General features: G+C 44.0%; 1 protein-coding gene across 1 annotated transcript in view; it reads right to left on the reverse strand.

Moving 5' to 3' along the window:
* Positions 1–26,666, reverse strand: part of BTBD8 (BTB domain containing 8) — a 134,738-nt gene extending 108,072 nt beyond the window's left edge. The window contains 7 exon segments of the mRNA XM_068239802.1: positions 2,423–2,503; positions 10,557–10,646; positions 12,864–12,981; positions 17,371–17,397; positions 19,500–19,711; positions 22,635–22,817; positions 26,152–26,666. Coding sequence (XP_068095903.1) covers positions 2,423–2,503; positions 10,557–10,646; positions 12,864–12,981; positions 17,371–17,397; positions 19,500–19,711; positions 22,635–22,817; positions 26,152–26,261 — 821 coding nt within the window. The 5' untranslated portion in view covers positions 26,262–26,666.
* Positions 26,667–27,115: the final 449 nt, after the last annotated feature.

Here is a 27,115-nt window from a genome sequence, read left to right on the forward strand (position 1 = left end):
GCCGTGTATGCCCAGCATTAGGCCAATCTGTGTAAAGCCAATTCAATTATCTGTATTATTTGGAATGTGGGAGGTAAACTGAGTGCTCAGAGCAAACACAGGGAGACCACAAACTCCATGCAGATAGTGGAATCTCTTTATAAAAGCCATCCAATCTAGTCTACAGTTCTGTTTAAAGCATGCATTTATAGTGGCATGCTGTGCATTAACTGTGTTAAGCACGCTTTTACAGTGGCAGTGAAGCATGTTTTTATTGTGCTGTATGCTTCACTGGATAAAAGTAGCAAAGTAGAATGAACTTCCGGAAGATCCGGAGGAGTGATCATAGTTGTACTGTGTATAGTTGGTGCAGCTCTCAATTTCCGTGCAGGACGGCTAGGATATATGAAGACAAAAGTAGGAGGAAGCGCACTCAGTGTGTGAATTATGAAAAGTGGCCAGCCGACTATAGAATGATCTCACCTCGGTGTAGTGCTGGTTAGCCCGTATGGGTGTACCAGATCGCAGGCTTTGTCCCTTTGAGCCAGAGACCAGGCTAGTGGCAGTCAGGATTCCTTCGTTCCTCTCCTCTCGCAGCTGTGGATAGCAGCACTCGTCTTGCAGTCACCAGCGTTCTGCACTATGCAGGTGCTCAATGGCCATGGCGGGCGATAATTGTATGAGTATATTCCCTTTTGTGGAGGGATCAGTGTGCAAGCTGTCTTCCACCTTCCAGCGCAAGCGGTACATGCACTCTGCCATGGCCATTGAGCATAGTGCAGAATGCTGGTAATTGCATGGCAAGTGGTGCTATCCACAGCTGCGAGAGGAGAGGAACAAAGGAATCCAGACTGCCACTAGCCTGGTCCCTGGCTCAAAAAGGGACAAAGCCTGCAAGCTGGTACACCCATACGGGCTAACCAGCACTACACCGAGGTGAGATCATTCTACGGTCGGCTGGCCACTTTTCATAATTCACACACTGAGTGCGCTCACTGGATAAAAGTGCACTTTCACTGTATGAAAGTAACACATGGTGTGACTTTTCTGCAGCACAACCTGCACAGTGTTCTTTAATAAGAAATGTAACTAAAGGAAGTTCAGTTGTTTTACAATTTATTAAACGTAAATAAACAAGCTAGAAAAAAAAAAAAAATATATATAGTGTAACACCCTCCCCCCCCCCCCAAAAAAAACAAAAAAAACAAAAAGGGAAGCTGGTAGAACTCAGGACTGCTGAGCTGGCAAATGGGGGTTTCCACCATCTTAAACCTCTGCACTCGTATTTTTGAAATCCCACAGGCAAGTTGGCTTTCAAGCCACATATTAGTGGTAGGGCCCTTTTCGACGTGCAGGGACCTCATCACGGTGAAAGGGTCTAGTACGGCATGTCTTTGCATGTAAAGCATTTTGGAGTTTGGAAGCGAATATCCTCCATTAGGGCAGTGGAATGCAAATAATGCAGATAGAGCAACTGAAGGTACAATTTTGCAAAGTTGTTTTCATTCATTACAAGAATTCCACCTAGCAAGTGTAGTTGAGGGTCTCCCTTAAAATATGAGGCGATAGTGGGGTCAGTTCAGACCTTGCATAAATTGGTACTGCAGTTTGAATGCACATACTGTGTCTTCAAATTGCTGACTAGCTTCTGCGGACTATTCAAAAAGGTAGGTGCTGCTTGGAAGTTATCCCTTACCTTTATATGCCTGCATGTGGGGGGAGGTTTTGTGAGTGATCTCCCTAGTGGTGGGAGAGCAGTTTGTGGGCTGTCTGCACCGCTCCTGACAACCCCCCCCCCACACACACACACACACACAGTGTAGAATGCAGAGTGTGTTCCTCGTCAATGTGAGTGCCCAGGACCCCGCCTGGTTTGCACTTCCTACATTCTTAACATTACTAGCCCAAATAATTCTTGACATCAAGGGTACTCTGCAAGCAAAGAACTCTAGTGTGTAGTGGAAGAGCAACTACCTTCAAACCTGTAGGAGTACCGGTAAGTCCTGGGACTGTCGCATAGTGGAATGTGAAAGCCTCTTTTAAACACCTGAGAGGAATATGAAGGCTGCCATACTACTTTCCTTTTAAACAATGCACATTGCCTGGATGTTCCTCTACTTCTAATACTTTTAGTCACAGACCCTGAACAAATGATGCAAATCAGTTGTTTGACTGCTTTTGCTGCATGCTTGTTTCAGGTGTGTGATTCAGGCACTACTGATGCATGAAAAGATTAACAGGATGCCAGGCAACCAGTATTGTTGAAAAGAAAAGAAATATGGCAGCTTCTATATACCTCTCATTTCAGATGTCCTTTAACCTGCAGACCTTGGGAAATGAAAGTCACAGTTGGTTTTAGTAAACGGTACTGCACCTTATGGGCATTCCGCTCATTCTGATTACATAAGTGCCCTTACACAGCTGATATAAAGAAATGACTTACCCTGCATCAGTGCTTTTAGGAAGATCCACAATCCCTCCATAAATAAAATGCATGACAACTGTCATATCTGATTGTTTCACACTGGAAAATAAACATATTCCAACATCAGAAGAGAAGTGGTTAAATGGTATGAAACTCTGCATTTCTTCTTTGCTTAAACTGATTATTTACAGCATAAAATCTACTGCCACAAAAAAAAATTGTAGTGGTAGAGAGCTTTGAAATGATCACTAAATGGATTTTAATATATAAATACGGCAGCTATGCAAAAAAATTCGATGGCAGCTTTCAAGACAGATAAACTGTACTTTGAGAACTTTTAATTTGTAAACAGACAACATTACTTGTGCACAAAAGCAAACATGATAACTGTATGGGTAACAAAAAGTAGGTAAACACAGTTTTATTGGAAAACACATTTTTATTGAATGCTACGTCAGAGTTTTATTCCACTTTAATATAGAGATGTTAGCCTTGTACATCAGTTCATTAAAATGCACTTCACTGGCACAAAAGCTAACACCAGGAGGACATGTTCTATGCCGCTTTCATAGAAGGTTCGCACATTTCATGTTTTGTCAGCAAAATGACACAGCTGCCATCTTGCCTTCTTACAGGAGGGCTTCATACAAATTAAAATGTCCTTATGAAATAGCCTCACTGTACAGTATTACAAAAATATTAATGCAGCTAAAACACAATGTACTAGAATAAGGCTACTTACACACTAAGACGTTGCGTTTTAGGGGACATTATGGTCGCATAATGTGCCCCTAACGCAACGCATGGTGGTGCGGGAGAGGACGTTAGAGTGAGCCGCGTTAGGCGGCTCAATCTGCATAAGGTCTCCCAGAGTGGCGCCGCTTGGCCGGCGGGACCACGTGATGCGGAGCGAGACACTCCGCATCACGTGGTCCCGCCGGCCAATCAGCAGCCGCCAGTGCAGTGCATATTAAGTAGCCATGTGCGCAGCTACTGTAGCGGCATCTCCCCGCCAACTGAGCATGTGCAAACAGTCTAACGCAGAACGCACAGCATGCTGCACTTGCACTACAACGTGCAGCGTTACATGTAACGCAACGTGGGCACTGTGAACAGCCCACTTGTCTTACATTGCTGTGCGTTGGGGGAGCGTTACAGGCTGCACTAACGTGCACCTGTAACGTCCCACTGTGAAAGCAGCCTAAATAAAGACATTTTATCTAGAGATCAAGTTGCAAAAGTAGTTAACCTCTTGACGACCAGCTAACGCAGATTGGCTTAAACTGGTTGTCTGTGGGTTTCCATGGAAACGGCCGTTCCATGTCAGTTCACAGAGGGTGTCTACGTGAACTGCCGACGAGCCTCCGATCGCAGCTCGCAGGCGAAATGTAAACACGCGGGGAAGAAATCCCGGGAGTTTACACTGCACGGCACTGCAGCAGCGCCGTAAAGGAGATCGGCGATCCCCGGCCTCTGATAGGCCTGGGATCACCGCCGTCTGATAGGCTGAAGCCTATCAGAGGCGGTACAGGACGTATCGCCGTCCTGTACCGCCTACAGAGCCAGGGAGAGGGAGGGAAGGAGAGGGAAGGGGGAATAGCGCTGCGGAGGGGGGCTTTGAGGAGCCCCCCCCCCCCCGCAAGGCACAGCAGAGCGGCGGCAATCAGACCCCCCAGCAGGACATCCCCCTAGTGGGGGAAAAAGGGGGGGGGGGGGGGGGGGGGGGAGTCTGATCGCCCTGCCTGCAATACGATCTGTGCTGGGGGCTGAAGAGCCCACCCAGCGCAGATCAATAGGAATCCACTTGCTCGGCAAGGGGGTAAAGGACAACTGTAGTGAGAGGTATATGGAGGCTGCAATATTTAATTCCTTTTGAAAACAATATAGGGGCCCATACACTGGTCGATTTTAGCCATCTATTGACGGCCTATTCGACGGTTTTGATCGAATCAGCTAGAAAATCGATGCAGCGCAAAGCATGATCGATCGATTTTCGGGCAAAATCTGGGTCTATCGGCTACTGGCAGGCGATCGATGGCCCATAGGGTTGCAATGGATCGAATGGTGCAACACTGCATTTCGATCGAATCTCAATAGATTTCATTCTGAAATCTATTGAAATTCGATTCCTACTGTGTGGCACACATCAGATACATTCCTGTTAGATTCGACCTGAAAGGCATCTGACAGAAATCTGGTGGTTGAATCTGTTGCAAATCTATAAGTGTATGGCCACCTTATCAGTTGCCTGGCTATCCTGCTGATCCTCTGTTTCTGAAGGCAGCCAAACTCTGGTCGATTGCCACCAGATCGACCAGCAGATAGATCCCTCTGATCGAATCTGATCAAAGAGGGATCTATTGGCGGCCTACACTGCAAACATATTTTGAATCGATTTCACTATGAAACCGATTCACACTCTGTGGAGCTGCCGCTGCCGATGCCCCCTCCCCCCCTGCATACATTGTCTGATCCGGCCGGCGTGAATCCCCCGGTCTCCGCTGTCTCTTCTCCGCTCAGGGCTCCAGCTTTACTTTACTTCCTGTCGGGGGAAGTTTAAACAGTAGAAGGCGCTCTACTGCTTAAACTTCCTGTCGGGACAGGAAGTAAGTGAAGCCAGCCGGAGCCCAGTGCAGAGAAGGGACCGCGGTGACACACGCCGGCGGAACAGGTGATGTATTGCCGCTAGCGTCGGTCGTCGGACATTCGAACATCACTATCGATGCACTCCCAACCCGCCGGCAATTGAGCGAAATTTTCCGCGCGGACAGATCGTCGGGAATGATCGATTTCGGATGGAAATCGATCAGCGTTTGCGCAACGATTTCACAGCAGATTCAACCACAGTGATTGAATCTGCTGTATATCGGCAGGAAATCGTGTAAGTGTATGGGCCCCTTAATACTTTTAGCCATAGACCCTGAGCAAGCATGTAGATCAGACCATGTGTTTCTGACATTATTGTCAGAACTGACAAGATTAGCTGCATGCTTTTTTCTGGTGTTATTCAGACACTACAGCAGCCGGGCTAGATCACTAGATTAGCAGGGCTGCCAGGCAACTGGCATTGCTTAAAAGGAAATAAATATGGCAGCCTCCATATCCCTGTCACTACAGTTGTCCTTTAAGTTGCCTTGAAAAGACATTTTTCCATACAAGTTAATCTGGCTTTTAGTACACGTGAACTTTACATAATGCTTTATTTTTTATTTTTTATCTTTTTTTAAATTACATTTTATTAACATATGGAAACTGTCCTGGGCCAAGGCACTATCCCATATTCCATGTGTGGTCCTATCTGAATGGTTAGAGCAGGGAGCAAAGAGTGGACTCTCTCCAAAGGAACACAGGATTAACTGGATGGTGTCGTTTTCTGAAGAAACCACATGTTGGCTTTGTGTCTGATTGGCTGTGTGTAGCTCTGCTCACCTTTCCCAAATTTTAACCCTAGTCTCACTCTGGCTTTAAAACTGAGAATTACAGCGGTTTACATTTTCTCATTGAAGTCAATAGGGAAAATCTGGGTTGTTGTTTTTTTTAGCTCTGCCTACTCTTTTGGATCCCCAAAAAGTGACAGAATTTTTCAGCTTCACCCCATGACTAAGTGACCCAAGTTTGGAGAGTGTAACTTTAAAGCTGTATGAGTGGCAAAAGTTTCAAATTTTCCAATAAAAGTCTATGGGAAAAAAAATGGGGTTTTTGGGGGCCGCCATAGGGGCGGGGAGGGGGGGGGGGAAGATTGCTGAACAGAGCACAAGCAACAAGTGTGCACAGTTTCATAATTGTACTTCTAAAACTCTGGTAGGAGTAGCGTATAGAAAATTGCTAAATATTCATTGGCCGTTGGTAGCTCTGCCCACTTTTGGATGCGCCCCCCCCATACATATTTTTATTTGGGGTGACTAACAATATGTGGTTGGAGTATGGGGAGTGTAGCTTCAAAACTGTACGAGTGGCAGCGATCTGAAAAATTTCCCTGTCAAAGTCAATATGAAAAAAAGGGGTGTTCGGTGCATGTATGATCCTACCTGAATGGTTATCAAAGCAGGGAGCAAAGAGTGGGCTCTCTCCAAAGGAACACAGGATTAATCAATTACTAGCCTTAATTCTTCCTCATGAAACTAATGTTACACTTTATTTAGTATTAGCTGAAGACTCATAGTCCGGGTATGTATGTGGTTGTGGTTCGGTCCAGCCACTTTTTTTTAACCCTGACACACGGTCACTCAATGACCAAGTTTGTGAGCTTTGGGGTCCTTGGCATCAATAATGTGAGAATGGAAGCAGTTTATCAGAGACAAATCTGATTGGCAGTTTGTTGCTCCACCCCTTTTCTAAATTTGAACCACAGGTACCCAATGACCGACTATAGCAGGTTTGAGGCCTCTGCCCTTAACAGTGCAAGAATGGAAGAGATTTAAATATTCCACTTGTAAATTCAATAGGGGAATTTTCCTGAATATTAATTATAGTCATCAATTGTGCCAAGTTTGGGAACCCTGTCATTAACAGTCCAAGAATGGCTGCTGCTTACATTTCTCCCTTTAAAATGAATGGCTGAAAGTTGATTGGCTGTTTTATGCTACGCCCACTTGCCCTGACTTTTTAACTTCGGTCATCAAGTGACCAACTGTGCCAAGCTTGTGGAATTTTCATACTGACACAAATGAGTGAAATGTGATTGGCGGCAGAGCCGGATTAAGTCTAAATGGGGCCCTAAGCAAAGTAACTGATTTGGGCCGCCCCATCATGTCGTAATAGAAGAAAATGCAGCTGCACAGCAGCTTGGGCCCCCCCATCATGTCGTAATCAGAAGATGCAGCTGCACAGCAACATGCCGCACACACCGGGGCAGCCGAGCTACTGGTTGCTACGGGCAACAGCCCGCTTTCCTCTGTGGGTGCACAATGCAGGGAATAGCAGCGGCAAAATGCAGAGTGAGAGATGAATGGCTGGGTCACCCCTGTGAAGAGGGCACCAGATATCACAGCAGCAGCACTTTCCCCCAGCATCTCCAGCCTGGCAATAGCAGAAAGCTCTGGCCCCGGCCAAACCGGAAGCCGTTCCCCAGACAGAATTACATAACCACCCCCACCTCCGAACAACCGATTTCCTCCCAAACTAGACAGCCACCATGCAGCCTTCATCCCAGTGAATACGATAGTCCAGCAGAGAAGGCAGCCGCAGCGGGGGAGAATGACGGCACCAGACTCACATTCACCTATTGCGATCCAAGCAATAGAGGTCCCGTCATCCGGAGCCCATCTGTCTCCTCTAGAGTGCTGCTGCTCTGTTACTACTACTATTACTACTTCCTACTTCCTGTCTGATCTGAGAATCAGGAAGTTCAGAGCGAGTGGCTGCACTGTAGAAGAGACAGATGGGTTTCAGATGACGGGATCTCTATCGCTTGGATCATGGATAGGTGAGTGAGCGTTTGCCATCTGCTGCTATCATTCTTGCTGCAGCTGTGGTTCTCTGTGGGAAGGGAGGGAGGAGTGGGCAGTGGCAGAACGCACAGTAGCAGGAGGGGGACCTAGGAGGAGAGCCTGGCTCTGAAGACAATCAGCAGCGCACGGCAGCATTTGACAAGACAAGACAAATAACATTTATATCGTGCTTTTCTCCTGGCGGACTCAAAGTGCCAGAGCTGCAGCCACTACGACGCACCCTATAGGCAATAGCAGTGTTAGAGATACTTGCCTAAGGTCTCCAACTGAATAGGTGCTGGCTTACTGAACAAGCAGAGCAGAGATTCGAACCCTGGTCTCCTGTGTCAGAGGCAGAGACCTTAAAGGGACTCCGAGCAGTGCCTGTGGGTATGCCTTTAAGGATACCCACAACTAATTAATTACATCCTCACACCTACAAGCATGATGTTTGTAATTCTATCCCCCTAGGTTCCTTATATTTCATTGCATTGTGCTGAATCGAGCTGCCGACTTTGGAGAAAGTCGTCCTGTGGCCGCGATTTCGATCGCGAAAATAGCGAAAACTAAAAGGCATAGGGCGGCCGTTTATATATCATTGGAAAGAGGAGAAAGAAAGAGAGCTTTAAAATGATATGCATCTTTCCATAGTTACTGCACTGCTCAGAGTCCCTTTAACCATTATACCATCCAGCCACCGCTGACAGGATGGCGAGGGCTGGTTTATGTGCTGATGGGGCCCCTTTGACTCTGAATGGGGCCCCAAGTGACTGCTTTTGTTGCCTGGTCGGTAATCCGGCCCTGATTGGCGGTCTGTTGTCTCCACCCAAATGTGAGAAGGGGGGGGGGGGGGTTGAAGGGTTAAGAGACCCCAAGAACATATCTTCCCAGGTAGTAAGGGTTCTTCTGTATACCAGGTTTATACATCACTTACATATGCCGCACTCCTTAACAGAATATATAATTTGGTCACAAACTGTTCCTTATAGTGCCCATACAATTTTTTTTCATCCAATCTTACCATTTCTATGTAGTATAAGGGTAAATTAAGTAAATGTACTGAAAGGATAATTTAGGCAGTTACCTTATATTGCATTGAAATTTTAAGATTGGGTGAAAAAAAAAATTGTACCATGTATGGGCACCATTAGAGAGGTTTACAATCTAATCCCTTCTTGTAGGGCAGATCAAGTAACAGTCAGCAGGTGGACGTATCAGCAAATCAAGGTGCAATGGTAGGTAAAGCTGACCATACACGTTTAGATATGGAATGCAGACCAATCTTTTCCTGATCTGAGGGAGATCAGAGAGAGTGTTCAACCAATGCAGAGATGCATTTTAATTAAACTTAGGCCATAGCTGTAGAGTAGCTGTCGAATATTCTTACAGGAGATATGAGATATCTATCTATCTATCTATCTTACGGCCAGAACCCCAAGTGTGGCCACGCGTTCTGGCCGGTCAATGTGCAAAGCCAATGTTAGAAATGGAATGTTTCCTTTTAAGATTAATGTATTATCTTGGCCGTCTCTGGCCAAATGTAGCAAAAGTTAGTCAATTTAATGAAATGAAGCCAGCGGCAATGTAACGGATGAAGCCGCTGGCTTCAGCTCTCTCGCTCTCCTCCCCCCTGCCTCTCTCTCTCCCATGGGCAGCCGGCAGGGACACGCGTGTCCCCGAGAGTCGTTCGTGGCTGCAGGAAAGCAGAGCGGGGAGGCTGCAGACATTGCTTCTGCCAGCACCTGCTCTGCAGGGACGAACAGCAGGATTGCCTGCTGCGACGAACGACTCTTGGAGACACGCCAGCTGCCAGTATTGGGGAGGAGAGCAGGCAGGGGGTGGGGGGTGGGGGTAGGTCAGGAGAGAGAGCTGAAGCCGGCGGCTTCATCCGTTACATTGCCGCCGGCTTCATTTCATTAAATTAACTAACATTTGCTACATTTGGCCAGAGACGGCCAAGAAAATACATTAATCTTAACAGGAATCATTCCATTTCTAACATTGGCCACATTGACCAGCCAGAACCCGAAGTGGCCGGCCAGAACGCGAAGTGGTCACACTTCGGGTTCTGGCCGTAACATATGTAAAAGATTCATGTGTACACATCAGATATGCAGTCACAATCAGATATGTATAGCGGACTTTAAAAATACGGGGACTGCTTTATTGCAGCAGCACAAATAACGTGTTGACTAAGCACTGCCATTTCTATACATCTATCTTTTTTATTCTATTTTCACTTCTTCGCAGTTCAAATTTATTAAGAGTCAGAGTTGGTGCATTTTTTTTTCCACAACTCCGACTCCAGGTACTAAAAAATTGCTCCGACTCCAAAGCCCTGAGTAATGGTACAATTTTTTCATCAGATGCAATCTTTCAATTCGATTATTACAATCTAAATTGTACAGAAAACTGCACAGTGTGTGCCAAAAATATTTTCAAAACGATTCTATGGTTAATTGGATCAGAAAATTGAATCGGTCCGAAAATTGGATTTTACGATCGAATTGGAAGAGAGAAAATGACCTATTCGACTAGTTTATGGGAACAATTAATGATTACCTTCTGATTACTTTTGATCCTAAAAATTGCGTTTTATCAGGCATCTGATGAAAAAAAAAGAATTGTACTGTTAACGGACACCATAAAAGTGACTGGATGGTTTTAAAGATCCACCAATCTGCATCTAAAAGTATAAAAAGACACCTTGAAGACTGACTTACTTATGAATCTGAATGAGGTCTCGTGAGGTCTCCACCCAGCACCCACTCAGCATAGCAGAGAAATAACTGGACCGTGCACAGAGAATAGCCCTAAAATATTTAAAGCAGACAACAATTGTATGAAAAGAAAAAAATTACTGTTTTATGAGGCAAACAACATTTTAAATTACCCATACATCCTATTATAAAAAGGTAAGGTGAACATCATTAAAATCTGGACACCAGAAAGTCAAAGCACGATACCTGGGACACCAGATGGAAGGACCCTGGAAAGCCAGAACAAACCCTTGAGTTCTATGGAAAGCAAGAACCGGCCACAGGGGACTGAAGAGCTAGTACTCTGCCATGGAGGACCCTGGAGAGCCAGAACCCTGCCATGGGGGACTCTGCAAAGCCAGAACCCCACCACAGGTGGGGCCCTGGAGAGTCAAAACCTGCCGCTGGGAACCCTGGAGAGCCATAACCCTGCCACAGGGGGACCCCGGAGAAGAAGAACCCCACCACAGGGGGACCCAGAAGAGCCAGAAACCCGCCACAGGGGGACCCTGGAGAGCCAGAACCCCGCCACAGGGGGACCCTGGAGAGCCACAGGGGGACTCTGGAGAGCCAGAACCCCGCCACGGGAGACCCTGGAGAGCCACAGGGGGACTCTGGAGAGCCAGAAAACGCTACAGAAGATTCTGGAAAGCCTGAATCTATTGTATTAAATGACTCATACATCCCATTACATAGGGTGAAGCGAACGTTTTTAAAAACTGGACACCAAATTCAAAGCACGCTACCTGGGAGACAGAACACGCTATAGGATACTATGCAAAGCCAGAATGTATTACTGGAGCTACAGAGACACTGCAACACTGTAGCATATTATGAAGGGGGCATTGTAATTCTGAAACACTTTGGCTATCATTCATAGAAGTGCTGTCGGTAAATGAAATCCGTGCAGGGAAACACCGCTGTTGGTATTTCAGCCTTCTGGGTGGTCATTCATAAAAACGTTGCCTGTTGCGGTAGGAGTGCGGAGATATCCCACTGTAGGCTGTCGGTAGGCATGCGGAAACAGGAGAAGCTGGCCGAGTCCCTCCATGCGGTGTTCTCTCTGCTGCTGCTTGGGAGGTCTGTCCCATTCACTTACATGTACTCCGCATGCCTATCGCTACATCCAGGGGAGCGGTAATCCCCGTCCACATACCGCCTGCGTTAGTTTTTATGAATGGATATTTTGTTACATTTCCGCATGGAATCACCGCATAATGCAGTAATTTATCGCTCTGCTCAGGGAAAGTCCGCTTCGCATGCGGAAACAGCCTTTATGAATACACATTTTGCTTGGTGGTCGGTAAAGTCTGCTGTTTTTAGCATTTCCGCATGCGAGAACGCTTTATGAATGATAGCCTTTGTGGGATGTGCACTAACATATTGGGAATAAACCATGTATGGCACTGGAGGGCCCCCACAGAGATGCACACTCTACACACACTGCAATGCAATCCTTCTTAGTACACATACATGCATTTTCATATAGGTAAACATTTGTACCATATATGTTTATGCAAGTGAGAAAGCAGCAGCCAGTGAAAGTAACAGCCTAGGCATGTTCTAAGCACTCTTCCTCTATGTGTACTTGCAGGATTGTTTTTTAAAATGACTTTATTCTGATGTAAGCTTTCTTCCCAAAATTGTGAACTGTTCATTACAGACAGTAATGAGCTGGATAAATAAAACTGTGATAAACCGAATCGCTCTGGTGCAGATCGCTACTGAGAGAAGAGCTTGTTGCAGCCCAGAATTGGGGAAAAAGGGCAAATGGTAGTTTGTAAGAACTCTTTCACACCAGAGCTGATTTCTGGCGTTTTGAAGCAAAGTCAGTACTTTGCGTTAACCAAGGTAAAATGAAAGTCCATAGACTTTCATTTTACCTTTCACATCCAACACTGCATTTTGGCGCACTGCTGTACGACTTAGCTGGGAGCTTTTAATCGTCCAGCACCGGCGTTTTCCCGTTGGGTGAATTAGAACTACCGCCGCTAATCAGTGTTGCACCGCAACATCCCGAAGTCCACGCCACATATAACACTTGCAGGAAATCGGCTCCTGCAAGCGTTATGTAATGTGAAAGAGCCTGAACAGCTCACTTCTACAGTAAGCAAGGAAAAAAAAAATCAATTGGAGACAAAATAGCAACATAAACAGTGCAGGCAAGTAGGCAAGTCTGTGTGTCATTTTTTTAAAGCACACTACAGGTGTGCCTATGTATTGCAATGTGTGGAAACAGAGTAGTTTATGAAATTCAGCAGTCACCAGTACCTGTGCGAGTGAAAACATTTGTCTTCTAGTTGAATAAGGACATCAGTGCATTGACAATTCTTGTATAGAGACAGCAAGGCCCTGCCAAGGTCAGATGGAGGTTCGCTGTCAAACTCATCTGTAACCAATATAAAAAAACAACAAAATCAGCCATGTTTGTAGCATGACAATGATCTACTTGAAGTCCTGTAACAGTAGATGAATTTGTGTGCTCTAGCAGTGCAACGTGACATTCTCCAAGTAGCCAAGACTTCACCGTCAAGTTAGGTAGGGAAGGTTTGAGATCTTACATGCCCACACTAGCAGTATTTCAAAATGTACCACTTTAGGACCTGACGGCATCAGGGTTGCCAGATCATCCCTTTAAATACTGACATATCTAAGTTATGCAGGTTCTGGGGCTACCTTACACATAATTATGTGAAATTAAGTGTAAAGAATATTGTAATTAGTGCCTAAACTGCATTTAAGTAGTCACAAGATCTGTAAGATGCATATATAATTAGAGGTATGAGTTGGACCAATAAAGCAAATATGACAAATATTACGCTATATGGGTGGTGTGGATTGACTACCAGTCCTCTTCTGAATACCTGCTGCATATGAGCCAAGCACTTTAAGGTTAGATTCAGGAAATCTAGAACCGCTGGTGTTGTCCAAGTTGTTAAAGTTAATTGCTTTTATATTTAATGCGTTTGTTGCATACATTATTTTATTACGCAAGTTAGGGCCCCGACACCCCGGAGAGCGTTTTGTTTGTTTGTTTTTTTAGCAACGAAAACAACTCGCCAAATGCTCTCCAGTGTGTCAGGGCCCTATGACTGTGTATAAATGACATACGCAGGTTTCCTATATACATAGGACTGAGAGTTTTTTCTGGAACAGTTATACACCTGGGCGATATAAGGCAGTTATGGAAAACAGCCTTTATTTATAAATGGTGATATAATGTACTGAAGCACACATGTACATAGGTATATTGTGATGGTTGTATTAACGAATGTAACTACTTGTATAGGTTGATATGCGGCTTATGTGTATGACCCAATCGATAAATGTAAAAAAAAAAAAAAAAAAGGAGGATAAGTTGGCGACACCGGATAGCATTGGCTTTAGGATGCCAGATAGTTCATCCCACTTTGCTCTTCCTGTCAAGATGTCGCCCTTTATACCTTCCTCTGCAGCCCCTCCCTGATCAAAGAGAGAGTTGACCTGTTATTTGCTAATCTGGGCACTGATTTGGAGGAACAACAGCTGTTCTGCAGCACAGTGATGGGCAGCACTACACATGGCTCACATGTATTCCTGTACATTTGCTTTGCAGAAGGAACCTCACTGTTTACTTTTAGCCATCCGTCTAAATATACAAATCCACCAATAAACTACATCCACATGTCATTGGGAAAGAATGGCTTTGCTGTCATTCTAGCATGGAACATCCTTCACACAGCCACACATAAAATGTAGAGTCAGCAACATTGATTAGGGTCTCTCTGCTAATCTCTATAGTGAAATACTGGAGACCAGCCAGCTATTAAACAGCAACCACAATGGAAGGGATGGAGGGGGAAATGGGAAAAATAGCTCCTATGTTTTGTTGCGTCACAGGACATTCCAGCAAGTCAATCGATGCTACTCTAAAAGAAAAAAAAATAATGGGCCCAATCAAATTCACTCTTTTGCCAAAGTTTTCTCCTAGAGGATACTTTTACTCCATATCAGTAAAATGCCCTTTAAAAGTAAACCTGAGATAAAAAAAAAAAAAAAAACAAAAAAAAAACCTATACATACTTCCTCATGCCCCCTTCAGGCTAATCGGTCCCCTCCCTTCCTCCTAGAGCCTCCTGTAGATGTCCCATTATCTTTGCCAGTCGGGGAATACTGCACATGCACAGCCCAGCCATGCGCCCGGCCGCCAGAAGTGTTCTGCACCTGTGCAGTACTACAGCGCAGGCACAGAACGTTCCCAGCCTCGGGAGCATGATGGGGGAGGGCGCGCAGCCAGACTACCCCTGCACCGACTGGTGAAGATAATGGGGCATCTACCGGAGGATCTAGGCAGAGGAGGACGGCGAGGAACCGATTAGCCTGAAGGGGCTGGAGGAAGCCCCAGGTATGTATATTTTTTTTTATTTCTGTCATCTCAGGTACACCTTAAGCCACCAGCAAGCAAGAAAATACTGAAGATAATTATGACAACACCTTTTTTACTTGCTTTTTGGTACTTTAATTGCAGAGCGCTTAAAAGCCATTTTAAATAGAACATGAAAATTAGGAGAAAAAAAAAACAAAAAACTAAAACCTTTTGAAATAGAAAAAAAAATAGTCAATTAATCCAAGAAAAAAATTCGAATGTTCTCTCGTTTATTAAAAAGATAGCTGAACTAACCAGATGACCTATACAATGAACTCATGAATTTCCCCAATAGTGCTCTTCTAAGCCATAAGTTATTAATGCAATGTTAGTACAGCGTTAGCTGTTGCCAGGAAATACTTTGTACTGTAGCTGTATGTAAATAACGGGGTTCTGTCTCTACTTATTTCCCTAAAGGAACAAAATCTATAATGTGACATATCTGCATTATTAAACAGCGACTACATTGAAAAGTGGCTGTGAAGAAAGATTTTAAAGCAAAGTTTGAAAGTAAAGTTGTCCTTTAAGCGTTACTGTCACAGCAGCACTGTTTTATTAGCAGCAAACTCTGTGAAGGATTCTTAGTACAATTACTCAGATAAGGGGAAGTTTAAAAGCTCAGGGGAAGTTGCTATGTAGAAGCAAATGAAAAATGAATAAAACATACATTACAAGCACAAGAAGCATTCTTCATGGCAATGTAACCACTAGGGCACAATTTCACTGGAACTTTGCTTATCAAGCACAGCAAGGCAATTAATAAAACAAATTTCTCCTCAAAATAACGATCTTTGCGTAAAATATTTCCTGCCAGATTGTATCAAAGCCTATTTTAAAAATAAAGTAGGTTGGATTATTTTAATAAGGAGGTCATATTTTCAGGGCTGTGGAGTCGGTCCAAAAATCCACCGACTCCTCAGTTTAGGATTCCATCGACTCCATGACTCAGACTCCTCTAATTTGCATATTACAATTTTGTTGATTAAAAGTATGTAACATGAAATTCGTCTCTTAACTGCCAACGCTTAGGAATTTTACAAGACAACTGAAGTGAGAAGGATATGTAGACTACTATATTTATTCCCTTTAGACTAAAACTAGTCCTTAAGAGTACTTGTAAAAGGTACAAACCGGAACAAAGAACATCTATCAGGCCCTAGGCAATGTAAGTGTGGGTACATGTAAGAATGATGTGTAGGTACTCTGCAGGGGAAGGAGGAGATTGTAAACAGACAACACCTCTGTGTTCAATGTGCACAGCATTCTCAGTGGATTCCCTGCAGCTCTGTGGGGAGTGCATATGTAGAGTATAGTACTACTGTGTAACAAAGTAAACCTGAGACAGATTGAATTAAAGTTTTATACATACCTGGGGCTTCCTCCAGCCGCCTTCAGGATAATCAGTCCCTCGTTGTCCTCCTCCACCACCTGGATCTTCTGCTATGAGTCCAGGTACTTGAGCCAGTCAGGCGTAGTGCGCATGCACACACTCCGCCGCCAGAAGCATACTACACCTGTGCAGCACTATTGCGCAGGTGCAGAATGTTCCTGGCTGTGGGAGCGGCATGCGGCCGGACAGCGCTGACTGGCTGAATTACCAGGACTCATAGCAGAAGATCCGGGTGGTGGAGGACAGCGAGGGACTGATTAGCCTGAAGGGGGCTGGAGGAAGCCCCAGGTATGTATAAAACTTTACTTTTCATCCATCTCAGTTACCCTTTAATTTGTAGTCACCAAACCAAATTTTAATAACATATCAAATTATTTGATTTCATGAGCAAAGGGAGTGCATACATTTGCATAAATCAGCATCAATGCAGTATTATTTCCATCTCGTTGACCATCTCTATTAGTGACACAGCTACACATCAGGCTTTATTCTTACAGCATAGATGTTATTTAGTATATATAAGAGATTCCTGTGTACACATCATATATAGTCACAATCAGATATGTATATCTGACCTTAAAAATACAAGGACTGCTTTAGTGAAGCAGCACAAGTAACTAATTTTGATTGGTTTATTTCATTTTTGTGGGCTAAGCACAGCTATTACTGTATATATACTGTATATATACATTATTTTTAATGACTATTATCTGAGAAATAGAACATATCATATTTTCTATTTTAATTAAAGTTACAAATTCATTAGGAGTCGGTGCATTTTTTTCCTGACTCCGACTCCAGGCACCCAAAATTGCCCGACTCCACGACTCCGACTCCACAGCCCTGCATATTTTATTACTTGTGAAATTAAAGCAAACACGAACTGATAAACACTTTACTTTTGAAATAACTAATTTTGTAAAATATACACACACACACACACACACATACATACATATATATATCTCAATGAAGTCTCATACCTATTTTCAATTTAAGGGGCTCACCTCCTGGAAAAAAATAAAATATTGCAATTATGCTATAGATAGCCATCGCACCAAAAAAATCGTGCCGCAGAAAGTAATGTTGCTGTTTTTTGCAGATGATATAAAATTGTGCAGAATTGTTAACGCGGAGGAAGATAGTGACATATTGAAGAAGGTTCTGAATAGGATGGCTATATATGGGCACATAAATGGCAGATAAAATTCAATGTTGAAAAATGTCAAGTCATGCATTTTGGTCGTACCATTGGTCTAATGCCATAAAAAATACATTTGATACAGATAGAAATATCAAACTTGGAAAAGAGGGACTTAGAAGTACTCATCGACAAGAAGTAAAAGAAAAAAAAATCATATTTAATGCCAAGCTGCTGCAGCTAAAGCAAATTAAAATGGAAATACAAACTCGGGATGCTAGCATAATGGTGCACCTGTTTAACTCTCTAGAAAGGCCACATCTGGAATATGGAATCCAGTTCTGGGCGCCGCATTACAGGAGGGACACTGCAGTTTTAGGCTGGTTTCACAGTGGGACGTTAAAGTCCCACGTTACAGCAGCCAGTAACGCAGCCTAACTCACAGCACTGTAAAATCAATTGTGCTGTTCACAGTGCCCACGTTGCGTTACATAGTAACGCAGCACGTTTAAACAAAGTGCTGCATGCTGTACGTTATACTGGGCTAAGCAGCGTAAGACTGCTTGCACATGCCCAGTAATGTTGGAGGAGGAGGTCTCCCCTCCTCCTCCTCCGCAGCCAGCCACATGGCTAATTAATATTCACTGCACTGTGATGACTCGTGGTGGGACTGTAGTGTTGTCCGGATCATGAACGAATCGTTCATTTGATCCGGATCTTTTTTGAGAGTCGAATCATCCGGATCATCACAATGAAAGATTCGGTTCACAGTGGATGTCTGTCTGGAAGAAACAGGAACATACAGAATGTACAGTGCAGGGAAAGTCCTGTCCTGCTAGTCATTTCACCCAGTCTGCTTCCCTAGTAAAAGGATTCAAATGATTCGGTTCAAAGATCCGGATCTTTTCAATGATCCGATTCAAATGATCCGAATCATGAAAAAGATCCGGACTTCCTATCACTAACCTGGAGCGGCTGCTTTGAGAGCTGCATAACGCAGCTCAATCTGACGTCCAACTTCAACACCACCATAGGTTGCGTTAGGGGCACGTTATGCGACCATAACGTCCCCTAAAACGCAACGTCTTGGTGTGTAAGTAGCCTAAGAGCAGGTGCAGAGAAGAGAAATTCCATTAATGGGATAGAAGGTCTCACTTACCAGGAAAGTAAGGTTAGATAAACCGGGCTTATTTGGTGTGGAGAAGAGACGCCCTAGAAATTTACATAACGTATAAATACATAAAAAGGCAATATAAAAGCTTTACAGATTAGCTTTTTGTCCCTAGGCTTGTGCAAAGGACTAGGGGACATGATCTGCTCATCGAGGGAAAAAGTTTTAGCCATTTATTTAGGAAAGGGTTCTTCACCAACAAGAGTGATTAAAATGTGGAATGCATTACTAAACGTAGTAGTTAGGGAAAATTCTATATCTGCGTTTAATAGGGGCTTAGATGCTTTCTTTGCGTTAAAAGACATCCATGGTTATAATTCCTAGGTAATTTGGTGGTATTGATCCAGGGATTTTATCTGATCACCATCTGGAGTCGGGAAGGAATTGTTTTCCTTTTGGGGCTGAATGGACCATGCCTTTTAAGGGCTGTTTGCGCCTTCCTCTGGATCAACATAGATATGGGAGTGCGCAAGCTTCTGTTGTACCTTATTTCCTGGCTGAACTTGATGGTAGTATGTCTTTTGTTTCAACCCAAGTAAATATGTAACTTACAGGTATCAAAGTCTGGAAAACACTGAATGTGATTTGTAGTGGAAAGGGGCTCAAACTGGAAATACATTACTCCTGGTACTGAGTTGTGTGACACAGCCAAGATAGTTATAGACTATAGAGCCTCTTCACATTCTCTGCATGGTCAGCATTAGGAACATATGACATGCCACAGCACTGGTTATACACTGCAGATGAAGGAAATGGATGGAAATGACAAATGTGGGTAACACGAGTCAGCAGGTTTTTACCATCAAAGTTGTGGTTTTCCTCAGGTGGCACACTTTGATCCGAGGAACTGTGGATGGAGTTATCAGTGATTTCCTCAGTAGGTTGCATCCCACCCTGCAGGTTACTACATTCATCATCATGGCAATCCAGATTTGGTACAGACTGGTCACTTATCACCTGAAGAATATGGTCTTCCATCTCTTTAGCACTCCAAAGGGAACCATAGACAACCCTGAGGGAAAAGGAATAGTAAAACGTTGTCAAGCTATGAGAGCAGGCTTGCCTAGTTATGTTTATGCAGCTGATAACATGAAGATAAACTGTACACGGCGAGATGAAGGTGCACTGCAGGGAACACCACATACTTCATTTACTATGTAAAGTAAGGCTTTAACACCAGCTGAAAAAAACAAAAAAAACAATATTGTCTTTAGACACTGCCGACCTAATGGAGATGGTGCACATTATTTGATATTCTGCTTTGATATAATGCTATGGTGAATCCACTAGGGACAATATTTAAAAAACAAACAAACCTGAAAACCTAAAAAAAAAAAAAAAAAAAAAAAAAAAAACACCTTTTATTCTCTAAAATTTTGTATAACTGGCTGCTACAATTTATTCAAGAAAGTTGTTCCCACTGTAGGTTTTACCTCCCACAATCTTAGATCAAAAGGATCTAGTAACTTGGTCACCCCTCGAGTCCACCTCAAAACCTTTGGAGACAGAGCCTTCTGTCATGCTGCTCATACACTTTGGAACTCCGTGCCACACCCAATCAGGACATCTCCATCCCTGGAAGTATTTAAAGAGAACCAGAGATGAAGCAACCTCATGTATTTTACCTTATAAATCAGTGGGAACATGACAGTAAACACCTAATCTGCTCTTTGTTACATTGTTCTCTGTTTAATTTGCCTGTTATCACCTCTAAGATAAGAATCCCGACTAAGCAGTCGGTCTGGCTTTGCTACAGAATAATTATAGCTGAGACTGTGTTCTTTGCTGTCTTCAAGTCCAAGCCTGCCCCCTGCTGGCTTTGCTCAGGAATCATTATAGCTGAGTCATTATAGCAAAGCCAGAATCAATGCTCAGTCCGGGATTCTTATCTCAGCTAGATAACAGACACTTTTAGCAGTGAGGATGGAACAGAGAGCATGGTAAATGTTTTCTCTAATGTTCCCACTGATTTCTATGGTAAAATACACAAGGGTGCTTCGTCTCTGGTTCACTTTAAGTCCAAACTGAAAAGCCACCTGTTTAGCATGGCATTTATGAACACCTGTCTATTTCCTCTGTAACACAGCCTGCAACCCTGTATTCAGACAGATCTATGTGCTTTGAGTCTTACAGGAGCAAAGAGCTTTACAAATGTTATTGTATTTTGTATGTTTTAAACTGAAAAACTGTCCCCTTCTTTTTAGCTCTGACTAAAATGTCAGTGTATTAGACCAGATGTCTGACAAAGGTACAGGATCTTCTCAAAAAATTAGCATATTGTGATAAAGTTCATTATTTTCTGTAATGTACTGATAAACATTAGACTTTCATATATTTTAGATTCAAATACACACAACTGAAGTAGTTCAAACCTTTTATTGTTTTAATATTGATGATTTTGGCATACAGCTCATGAAAACCCAAATTTCCTATCTCAAAAAATTAGCATATTTCATCCGACCAATGAAAGAAAAAAAAGTGTTTTTAAAACAAAAAAAGTCAACCTTCAAATATTTATGTTCAGTTATGCACTCAATACTTGGTCGGGAATCCTTTTGCAGAAATAACTGCTTCAATGCGGCGTGGCATGGAGACAATCAGCTTGTGGCACTGCTCAGGTGTTATGTAGGGCCCAGGATGCTTCGATAGCGGCCTTAAGCTCATCCAGAGTGTTGGGTCTTGCGTCTCTCAACTTTCTCTTCACAATATCCCACAGATTCTCTATGGGGTTCAGGTCAGGAGAGTTGGCAGGCCAATTGAGCACAGTAATACCATGGTCAGTAAACCATTTACGAGTGGTTTTGGCACTGTGAGCAGGTGCCAGGTCGTGCTGAAAAATGAAATCTTCATCTCCATAAAGCTTTTCAGCAGAAGGAAGCATGAAGTGCTCCAAAATCTCCTGATAGCTAGCTGCAGTGACACTGCCCTTGATAAAACACAGTGGACCAACACCAGCAGCTGACATGGCACCCCAGACTATCACTGACTGTGGGTACTTGCCACTGGACTTCAGGCATTTTGGCATTTCCCTCTCTCCAGTCTTCCTCCAGACTCTGGCACCTTGATCTCCTAATGACATGTAAAAGTTGCTTTCATCCGAAAAAAGTACTTTGGACCACTGAGCAACAGTCCAGTGCTGCTTCTTTATAGCCCAGGTCAGGCACTTCTGCCGCTGTTTCTGGTTCAAAAGTGGGTTCATGCTTCCATCTGCTGAAAAGCTTTATGAAGATGAAGATTTCATTTTTCAGCACGACCTGGCACCTGCTCACAGTGCCAAAACCACTGGTAAATGGTTTACTGACCATGGTATTACTGTGCTCAATTGGCCTGCCAACTCTCCTGACCTGAACCCCATAGAGAATCTGTGGGATATTGTGAAGAGGAAGTTGAGAGACGCAAGACCCAACACTCTGGATGAGCTTAAGGCCGCTATCAAAGCATTCTGGTCCTCCATAACACCTGAGCAGTGCCACAGGCTGATTGCCTCTATGCCACACCGCATTGAAGCAGTCATTTCTGCAAAAAGAATTCCCGACCAAGTATTGAGTGCATAACTGAACATAATTATTTGAAGGTTGAGTTTTTTTGTTTTAAAAACACTTTTCTTTTATTGGTCGGATGAAATATGCTAATTTTTTGAGATAGGAAATTTGGGTTTTCATGAGCTGTATGCCAAAATCATCAATATTAAAACAATAAAAGGCTTGAACTACTTCAGTTGTGTGTATTTGAATCTAAAATATATGAAAGTCTAATGTTTATCAGTACATTACAGAAAATAATGAACTTTATCACAATATGCTAATTTTTTGAGAAGATCCTGTAATGGTGAGGAACGGTTTCATTTACAACAAGGAGAAAAAATCCAATTATAAACTGAACAATAACATCTTACGCTGAACAATCTTCCAGAGGTGTGACAAGGTAACACTTACTTTAGAAATCCTTGTATTTCCGATGGCTCCACATGCTGCACAGCGAGAGTGTCCTCGGTGGCCTGCTGAGTAACAAATTTGTAGAATTTTGGAGCTCTTGCCAGAAGAATTGACTTGTGTACTTTAAATGTTGTCTGTCCAACGTAGAGAGTGAGATCAGTGTGGATCTCCTCATGTAAAAGCCTGCATAATACATTAGTAACATGGTTACTTCGCATTAGGAGGCAGCATACTTGATGAGATGCAAAGAGACATTTAAAAACATACCTGTATCAAAGCCAAACTTTACAATACTACTTCCACGGTTAAAATATTGAACGTATACAAAGAATTCCTATGTCAGCTACAGGACTAGATTGTAATTCTCTCATCTACCCCGTAGGGCAGTGATGGCTAACCTTGGCACTCCAGCTGTGGTGGAACTACAAGTCCCATGAGGCATTGCAATACCCTGACAGCTCTAAGCATAACTCGGGGAGGCAGAGGCATGATGGGATTTGTAGTTTTGTCACAGCTGGAGTGCCAAGGTTAGCCATCACTGCCGTAGGGCCTCTGAGGAGGCTGTCAGGCACCTGCCAAAACTGTTGTGTGTAAATGCACTGAGCATTGAGGTGGCGTACACTTAAACCACTTACCAAAAACTGCAAGCAGCACCTTTGAAAGCCAGATCTGGCAATTCACAAAGACCAATCACAAACTCGTCCATGAACGCTTATTAATTCCATCAGATGAAACACCTTAAACAATAGAATCTCCAACTATCCATTTGCAGGAACCAGCCTAAATTCCTTCCTTTCACCGAGTAGTGAAATCCAAAGCTCTCAAGGCTTGTACTCCAACTTCAGTGACTAGTTAGTATATAAACTATGGTCAGTGAAAGATGATACAGATCCTTGACGCTCTCAAACATCCATCCTGTGCCCTCGTAGTCACTCACTGCTGCTCCAGTCCCCCACCTAGTTTTGTTTTTGCCGACCTCGGGGACGGTGGGCCTCATTGCGTACATTTTTACGCATTCCCGCTGGTGCAGGAACATTAACACATACATTTTTACGCATTGGTGGTTCAATGCGTAAAATTTTTGCATTGAACCACCAACGCGTAAAAATGTATGTGTTAATGTTCCTGCACCAGCGGGAATGCGTAAAAATGTACGCAATGCGGCCCGCCGACCTCGAGGTCGCCAAAAACAAAACTAGCTGGTGGCGGGGGACAGGAGCAGCAGTGAGTGACTACAAGGGCACAGGATGGCTGCATCGGGCTAGTAGAAGCCCCAGGTAAGTGAAACTTTTTTTTTTTTGCCTGATAATTCCTTTAAGCTTGCCCAAGGGTTTACATGAATATGCAAGTCTTGGGAGAAGTAATTTTAGGTCTTGATCCCAACAAACCTCATAGGTCCAGGGCTGAAGAGTCAGAGCAATTTTTGGGTACCTGGAGTCAGTGGTTTTATAAACTGAGGAGTTGGATGATTTTTGCAAGGGCTATGTAGTCTGAATAATTTTGGTTACCTAGGGCCGGAGTCGGTGGTTTCATACCAGTTGGAGTCGGATGATTTTTGTACCAACCTGCATAGGTCTATCAATTTTATTTTAAATTACACTCAATGGGTTTGATTTACTAATACCATATTTAGAGACTACCATTCAAGGGCAGTAATACACCCTGTAAGCACATACAAGGACTGCTGCCTGGCAGGGAAATGGACTTTATCCCTTGAGCAACAGTGCAGGGCCGACCTTGAACAGATGGGTTGCTAACCTGTAGGCAAACTAGTGATGCAAGTGATGCAAGTTGCTATGGAGGGGAAAATGGAGGGCCAAAAGAGCCATGCACAAACGGAGCAGACAGGGCAAGTAAGAGAACAATGCCCTCAACCAGGGCTTGGATGAGATTACAATTCTGAACTGTGCATGCACAAGTTTCGAACTGCACATGCACAGTGAAAGAAAGGGCGGTGCTAATCTAGTTTATAGGGCCCAGCAGAAAATCTCAGAGGGAGCAGTTCTCCAATCACAGGACCCTCTACAGCAGGCCTGGGCAAACTTTACGAGGCCCCGGGCCGCATGCTGCAGAGACAACGGCCACATTCCTAAAATTCTTCCCCTCCTCCCTCCCTGCAGACTCATGAGAGGGTGATAAGCGGGGGTTAACACTCACCTGATCGCCAATTCCAGCGCCGCGTCTCTATGGCTACAGTTGAGGTGAAGTTTAATCCAACGCCTATCGCCCACTAGCAACTCTGCAGGTGCATGGGCCGTAGTTTGCCCAACACTGCTCTACAGCATGAAGCAGTTCGATTGGCTGAAAAATGTGGGTGCAGTTTACTACAACCTATCTGAAACCTAGCAGATTGTCCAGCCAATCACATTAGCTGAATTTTCCTATGAGGTTTCCTACTGGGTCCTATAAACTAGCCACGAAAGCGCTTGTGGACAATCGCTTACTTTTGCTGTGCATGCTTGGTACAGAATTTGCACCTGCGCAGTTCTGAATCATGAGGCACCAGTATTCGTAGGAGGGATTGGGGAACAGGAGGAACCATGGCGCCAGCCTACTTTAGGGGGACCCAGCAGGAAACCTCATAGAGAAATTCAACTGATGTGATTGGTTAAACAACACACTCTCGGATTTGCTAGGTTTCCAAAAGGTTGTAGTAAACTACTCCTTGTGCTGTAATAGGGTACTGTGGTTGGAGAACTGCCCCTGTGAGGTTTTCTGCTGGGTCCCCTAAAATAGACTAGCCCCCGTACAACAAGCAGCACCATGGGCTTCTTTCAAGTTCTCTTCCCCTGATTCTGAGGTACTTTATACTATATAGTCACAAGGATGCTGACTGCAAAATGGGAAACAGATTGTACAAAAAACTGACCTTATTGTTATTTAGTATTTATATAGTTCCAACATCTTCCACAGCGAGAGAAAGTGAGAGTGTGTGTGTTCATGTCACTAATTGTCCCTCAGAGAAGCTCACAATCTGATCCCTTCCTGGTAGTCTAGGGTCATTATTATTTATTTTATGGGTAAGCCAATTAACTTATCGGTTTGTACTCAGGGTGTGGGAGGAAAGACAGAGTGCCTAGAGAAAACCCATGCAGACACAAGAAGTACATACACGCTCTGTGCATGCCGTGGGATTTGAACCAGGGACTCAACGCCGCAAGGTGAGAGTGCTATCCACTATGCTACCCACTAATCTATCAGTCCGTTTCCTACTGATCAGGAAAGTTTGCTTTCTTAAAACAAAAAGTATTTGCAATAATGCAGGTTGGAGTTAGCTCTGAAATGTCTCCCAGTGCATCACTGCTGAAATATGCAAATTAACCATTGTTGCCCTTAGAAGCTAAACACACCTCCAGATCCACTGGAATGCAATGGTGTGTCAGCTGTTAATTGTACAGAGCCACAATAATCCAACATGCATAGACTGTTTCAGACTGGTGTACTGCACACTGGAACTGATCAGAGACTATATGCAACCAAGGAAACCTGAACTTAATAAAATACACCTAGACCTTACCTGAGCATATCCCTGGACAGCTGCCCACAAAGCACATCGCTAAGCCTTCGTTGTTCAGCTGCTTCCTTTGCACGGAAGGCCTTCACCTCTCCCTGAGGAGCAGTTGCCATTGTCACAGCCTGGAACTTGGAAACATTACATCAGAGGCACTTCAAGGACCATTCAGCCATAGCTTATTCACAGACAGCTGGACAGGAAGCTAAAGCTACTTCTATGACCACATCATCTCCACCTTCCACCTATTAGCAGCAGTGTGCCGGGGAGGCAGCTGTACCAGTGTGCTTGGCAGCTGTGTGCCAGGGGAGGCCGTTGTACCAGTGTGCTTGGCAGTTGCCTAGGCAACCACACAGCGTTACTGCTCCATGGTTAGTGAGCGGCCAAATATAGGAAAGAAAGTCTCCTCGCCGTATATGCAATAAGAAATGGGGACACCGCTGCAGCCACCTGCACTTCGGACTTTGTTTACCAGCCAAAATTCCTGCCAGTGTACCACCAGGCTGCATGAGGTCATAGCCGGAAGTAACGCCCCTAAACAAGGAGGCTGGCCAATGGAAAACGGCTCTCCAGCCGGCCTTGTAATCCCATTGGCTGGATGAGAGCAGCTGGCTATGAGGGCGGGAAAGTAGCGTTCCCAGAGCACCGGGCGGCAGCTACCCTAATTACTGTCGTAAATGGGAATCAATCGTCATGAGGACTCGTAAAGCGCAGGCAAAGCGACTTGTATCTGATCAGTCTGGAAACTGGACGCTGAAATAAACGGTGTGATGATCGTGGGCTCTATTCATAAAACCTTCCGGCAAGTTTTCCGCTCAAAACAGCGGACTTTCCCGACCATTTAGCAAAGTGGGCATTCAAAAAAGCTGTTCCCGCATGAAAATCTACAATCCCCCAGCAGAGCGAGAAATTTCCGCCTTCTCCAGTGTTTTTCTAGATTTATCTAGAAAAAAGTAACAAAATGGCCATT

Source organism: Hyperolius riggenbachi, chromosome 6 (genome assembly GCF_040937935.1).
Source record: "Hyperolius riggenbachi isolate aHypRig1 chromosome 6, aHypRig1.pri, whole genome shotgun sequence".
Taxonomy (NCBI): Eukaryota; Metazoa; Chordata; class Amphibia; order Anura; family Hyperoliidae; genus Hyperolius; species Hyperolius riggenbachi.